Source organism: Protopterus annectens, chromosome 4.part0, assembly GCF_019279795.1.
Source record: "Protopterus annectens isolate FY-2018-M chromosome 4.part0, PAN1.0, whole genome shotgun sequence".
NCBI lineage: Eukaryota > Metazoa > Chordata > Ceratodontiformes > Protopteridae > Protopterus > Protopterus annectens.
In genome coordinates this window covers 1,120,919,076-1,120,925,546 of record NC_056733.1, presented here as the reverse complement: position 1 = coordinate 1,120,925,546, position 6,471 = coordinate 1,120,919,076, and the positions used below count along the sequence as shown (strand labels likewise).

The following is a 6,471-nucleotide window of genomic DNA, read 5'->3' as shown; positions in this document are numbered from 1 at the left end:
CAAGGTAGGCAGTGTGAACCATTTTGCCCTCATGCATTGCTTGGGTGACCTTCTCAAAGAAGTCCACCAGTTTCAGTAGGCATGACCTGCCCTTGACGAAACCAAATTGGGTTGGGTCCAGTGTCTGGAGATTTACTACATCATTATTGATCACTTCCATGATAATTCCTTCCATGGCTTTGCATGTAAAACTAGTGAGACTTATGGTTCTGTAGATTTCCCTTTGTGCAGAGGGATGATTGTTGCTGTTCTCCAATCATGAGGCATGAAACCTGTTTGGAGGCTACAGTTAAACAGCAATTCCAGAGCGCTTGATAGGTCATGTTTCGTACTATTTAGAAGGCATCCTGGGATATTGTCTGGTCCATTGATGGAGTTTCTTGGCCTTAGGGAGAGAGAGCATTAATGACCTGTTCCCTAGTGATAGCAGGGGAAATTATATTTGATGGTACTTCCTGAGGGAAGGTTGAGGGGAGACAGGGATAAAGTTGGAGATGAATTTATCGGCCAGTAGATTTGCTATATCTTCTGGCTTAGTACAGGTGGCTCCATTTACAATGAGCTCTGAACATAATTTTGTATTGCCTTTGAGATTGTGAACAAAGCTAAAGAACGCCTTGTGGTTGTCCTTGGCCTGGGAGGCAAAATTTACCTCAAATTTGGCTTTGGTAGATTTTGTGTGTACTAGGCTAATGGCTCTGGAGCCTTTAAAAGCCTAGCCCATAGGATTACCCTGGCATCATGCCACCCATTAAACATTTCCTGAACTAAATGATACCATGTCCTATGAATGTCTGAATCTGTAGTGTTCCGATATCAGCAAGACTGCTAGTAGGACAGTGGGCACTTCTCATAAGCAGGACTAAAGTCAGTTACTGCAGAACCCCCCCCCCCCCCGCCTTTGGGACTACAATACACAATACAGTTTACACGCAAATTAGAGCAAAAAAAGTCTCCCAATTAGAATGTACTGATTAAAAAAAAAACATGGTTCTCAATTTATGTTCAGTTATAAAAGGTATCATTCTTATAAGCAGTCTCATGTAAACACAAGGCTAAAACTAATACAATTAAAAATGTAAAACCTAATTGCACTTAGGCAAGCATGATTTGGAACTGGCTTTCATTATAACAGTTAAAAAGTATGTCCTTAAATTTAAAATAAAAGCAGTGATTTTCAGTAATGTTTTCTCTCTGACTGTGTTGCTGCAAAACACTTCTTGTACTTTTCAAAAGAGGACGCTGTTAGAAAGCTATGCTGCATTTTTTGTAATTCCAGGATGAATCTCAGACTCAGTACCACAATGAGCCTGCCCACGGAGGATTTTGAAGTAACCATTATCACCCCAGTCTGTATTCCATGAGTTAGCAGCCAGCCAGTAAGGAGTGTTGTTTTCTATGCCCCAGCCCAAGATCTTAATAGCATAACCGACTGCTTCTCCAGTGTGATGCTGGTACACACCTGATTTATACAGCAGGAAGTGGAAGTCCTCATACACAGTGAAGGCCCCCTCCATGGGTCCATTCTTATAAATTTCTTATATTATGCTTTAAGGAGAGGAAGGGACACTATAGGCAGATTCACTGTAAATCTTGTCCTTTTCATATGAAGGAGTATAACCAGCATCACACATTTTCACACAGGGTGGTGTGTCACCTCCTTCTCCAGAACATGGTGGCCATGAACCATTCACGTGATGTTCACAGGGAGGAATAGTATATGGCCTGCAACCTATGCCAGAACCATACAGCCTCCCAGACACCAAGCCACTTACAGTCCAGTACTGCCACGCACCCGATGGATTGCCACCATTGCATCCCATTCCACACTCAAAGCCGCAGCATGAAAGCAGATCAACAGATGCCTCCACATTTTTCTTTCCCCCAGAGTGGATGCAGACACGGTCAGATATGGACTCTACAGCACTAAATGCCCAACATGAGCCACAATATCCATGATCCTGGATCTCTTGGATTGTTGAACAATTGGGCCACTGAGTTTGTGAATGAAAGTTATCAGGAAGCTTCACTTTTCCAGAATAGGAAGTCTTTAAAGGCAATTTTGGACCATGCAGAATTGTACCACACAGACACTTCAAATAACTCTGATCCGCATTGTAAAAGTTTTGTCCAGCCTTCCATGTAGTATTTAATTTGTTAATGTGGTTGATTATATCCTGTGACCAGATGCAGGAAGATGACAAGCTGCGAGAGTTGGCAAAACCCAGGAGGAGACAAACTGCAACTAATAAATGCCGCATGATGGATGCTGGCACAACTTAAATGCAAATTCTGTACTTCCTGGTGGGTTCAGCTGCCTCCATGCAGCTATTAACATGCTTGTATAGGGTTTCTGTGAACAGTTTTGCATAGGTAACAGTCTTCCCGTGATTAATGTAGGCTTGAAATGTTGCCAGGTTATCACTTAATAGCAGGAAGTTAGCCTTAGAGTAGTTCCTGAACATTCCATGGTTAGCTGGGGGTCCAGGTTTTATTTTTACTTCAAAGGAGACCATTTTGTGATCTGACCTTAACAGGGGAAGACATTACTCTAAGGAGTGTACAGCACTCTCCCATATTAGTGAGGACCAAATCCAGTATGATTGCATCCCTGGTTTGTGTATTGACAATCTGGTCCAGGCAGTTTCTTCTTTTTCATTCAGCTGTTCCCATTAGGGGTCGCCACAGTACATCATCTGTTTCCATTTCTCCTTGTTTGCTGCATCTTGCTGTGTCACACCAATCACCTGCATGTCCTCTCTCACCACATCCATAAACCTTATCTTAGGCCTTCCTCTTTTCCTCTTATCTAACAGCTACAGCCTTAGCATCCTTCTCCCAATATACCCAGCATCCCTCCTCAGCACATGTCCAAACCAACGCAATCTCACCTCTCTGGCTTAGTCTTCAAACTGTACAACCTGAGTTGACACTCTATTATATTCATTTGTAATCCTGTCCATCCTCGTCACACCCAATGCAAATCTTAACATCTTTACATCTGCCACCTTCAGCTCTGACTCCTGTCTTTTCATCAGTGTCACCATCTCCAACCCATATAACATAGCTGGTCTCACTACCATCTTGTAGACCTTCCCTTTCACTCTTACTGGTAACAGTCTGTCACAAGTCACTCTTGGCACTCTTCTCTATCCACTCCACCCTGCCTGCACTCTTCACCTCTCTTCCACACTCACCATTACTCTGAACTGTTGATCTCAAGTTGTTTACAAAATCCAGGAATCTCTGTGCCTCTGCATTTGGTGTCATATACAATTCCCAGTTAATAGTGGGGTAATTAAAGTTGTCCATGAATATGGTATTGGGTTGGATGGTGAGTGTTTTCAGTATGTTTAAATGGTTCCCTATCAGAAGCCTGAAACACTATAAGCTTGAAAATCAAAATCCTGAAACCAAAAGCCTGAAAATTCAAAATCCCGAAAACCCAAAATCCTGAAACTCAAAATCCTGAAAACACAAATAATGCTAATATGTCACTATAAAGACACTAATATCTACCAACTGACCCTGACCCTAACCCTAAACCTAAGGTCCGTCAATATCGCACACTCACCTGACCCGCGCCCTAACCCTAACTCACTTAAACCGCCCCTAACCCCAATATATGTCACTATTGCATACATGCCTAACCTGCGCCCTAACCCTAACTCACTTAAACCGCCCCTAACCCTAACATAAAACCAACCGCACACTCACCTGAACCCAATGCATGACCTAACACCACAGGGCTAACAATAGCAAAGCCACAATGACGTCAGTATGTCCATTTTGTGTTTTCAGGATTTTGAGTTTCAGGATTTTGGGTTTTCGGGATTTTGAATTTTCAGGCTTTTGGTTTCAGGATTTTGATTTTCAAACTTATAGTGTTTCAGGCTTCTGATAGCGAACTGTTTAAATACATGGTATGGGTTTCCTGGGTCATAAAGGGGGACATATAGCTTGCAAGGAAGTGGTATTGGATTTTGCTTATGATGATTTGATCATGGAGCAGCTCAAGTGCATTGTCCTCTTTGACCAGCCTTTAGGTATATTTTTTATGTAAATCAAGACACTTCAACCTTTGGTCCCTGTCTGTGTATTAGCTAGTCCAAATGTGTGGAAGGCATTATAACCTTGAACTGTCCATGTGCACTCCGTGGCTTTAAACCATGTCTCAGTGACTGCAGAGACATCAGCATTCTTTAGGATGAAAATAGCTTCCTGGGAGTGGAGTTTTTTGCTGAACCCACAGCACTCCAAAATATAGGCATTCTGGATGGTTTCCTTACAGGGAGAACTAAAAGGCAGCACATGTTTCTTATAAACAAACAGGTACTGCTTGCGTTAATTCATACTCCTGTGGATCATGGATGAATACAGAAAATTCCAACAGTTATTGGTCATTATAATGTAAAGAAATAACAGCTATCAACATATAACAGAAAACATATGTGTAATCATTTGGACAGACATTCCTCTTGACTTAAACAAATGGGACTGTAGTAAGACTGTTTACTTTATTAAGTAGAATGAAGTAAAGAAGTTATCAGTTTTTTTTTCAGTCATATACTGCTAGAGTATGCAATACTGTCATACTATAATGGATAATTACGAAATGCGTAGTCATCTGTGGCCTAGGCACTATAGGCATCAGTAATACATGAATATAGTGGATGTGTGAAATTATGTCATTATATGTTGGAAAACAGATGTACATCTACAAAGTTCTGAATTATTCATATTATAGACATTATTAAATAAACACTGGGAACAGAACCCATACTGATATGTAGTGCAGTCACTCTGTTTTCTCAATTATCCAGCTGAGCTAATTGTCAAAACGGCTAATTAATCGTTATAAATGCCATCTATCTTATGTATTTGTGACACAGCTGTTTCTCTAAATTCTATAGGAATGTTCAGGTACATGTAGAATAGTGACATTACTGTAGGGATACACAATGCAGGTCATCATAGGGACGGTGAATTTGCACTCCAGTCCTGCAGATCCCTGTACATCGGTAATACTCTCTTGTAATCTGGTTCCAGATGTCAATCATCACAAAGTTCCTGGACCTGGCTCTCATACGATGCTCCACTCCAGCACAGATGGTCAGCATCTGGGTGGTCTCCTCCTCAGTCCAGTTGGGAGCATGGACATATTGCAGCCTCATGGAAGTAGCCATTTTGATACTCCAATGGAAAATATATTTGAACTGGAAAAGTTGAAAAAATGCTCACTGAAGTCCCATTCAGTTCACAGATAGCAACGGTCTGATCTGTAATGGTATCAGAATCAATATCTAAAAGTGGCACTTATGTCATGTGATCAGATCACAGGAAGATAACGGGCACGTGCTAACCATGGCACTATTTACTGATACCTATTGGGTACCTGTGCAGAGCACTTGCCTGTTATACCGAGCTTTTGGTTGATGCGCTAAATTTCGAGAACTTACAAGGAGTGCAAATGGGACTCCAAAACCTGGCATTTTAATAAACCTCTAATTATGTACAGCGTGGATGGTGCTTAAAAATAGGTGCAAATTAGGTGTTCTTACTTTCAGTGATACCCGAGTCATAAGTAGCTGATAAGGTAAGTGGCCACTTGCTATCATTTCTGTTTTGGGGAATATTACCTCTCTTAACATTAATCATTCTGAAATGCACCTCTTCAGAGTTATTTTTACTGAAATTGTGTGTTATATGACACTTGCTTGTAACTTAATTAATTTCTGCCTAAATTAACTTTATACATACAGGTGTTGCCATATGCATTAAGGACATGCATTAATTTCCCATACGGAGGTGTATAGACAGATTTACATAGCCAAGATGAACAGTACATAAAGATGGATTTACTGGCAATTCCATATAGTCTGTATTGTATGTACGAAAACCTACAGATTCTGACATTATCCATATGTACTCTCCTTTTGGTGTTACTGATATTTTTTCATTGATGGTTCTTAACACAAAGCTTATAATTACTGGCTAGATATAAAAAGATCTGTACTGTCAGTGGCCTGCTTATGGATACTAAGGTTTTCCAGTGCTTTCTATTAAGTTGTTCAAATGTCAGTTTGTGTAGTATTTGAACGTGAAATGCATGCAGACTCATGTGACATCATGCTATCTTTTGACTTCCATTCAGCAGATATGTAGTATAAGGGTTTTTAATCCCACAAAGAGCCTCTACAGATATCACAAGTTATGTCAATTTTACAACTGTTATGTATGCAAGCATTATTGTTACTTTTTATATGTCACATTAGTATTTGTCACAGTCAGTGTTTCATAGAAATTTGCAATGCACAGGAATGCATACAATTTATGGTGATATACGTTGTTCACATAATCATCTGCATAACTGGGCCCCCACAGGAATATGATCATGTGTATATCACTATCAGATGGCAAACAGACATAGGAGTGACAATTTCTCCCCACAGGAAAATTACATCATACTAG

The 6,471-nt window shown here is 40.5% G+C and overlaps 1 protein-coding gene across 1 annotated transcript; it reads right to left on the bottom strand.

Moving 5' to 3' along the window:
* Positions 1-1,550: 1,550 nt before the first annotated feature.
* Positions 1,551-2,261, bottom strand: LOC122800421 (cathepsin B-like). The gene has a single exon (XM_044069868.1). It carries the CDS (start codon positions 2,259-2,261, stop codon positions 1,551-1,553), a length of 711 nt encoding a protein of 236 aa, XP_043925803.1.
* Positions 2,262-6,471: the final 4,210 nt, after the last annotated feature.

What these genes read in the sequence shown, in the direction of transcription:
- LOC122800421 (XM_044069868.1), bottom strand. Translation starts at nt 2,261, where the DNA reads ATGCGGCATTTATTAGTTGCAGTTTGTCTCCTCCTGGGTTTTGCCAAC.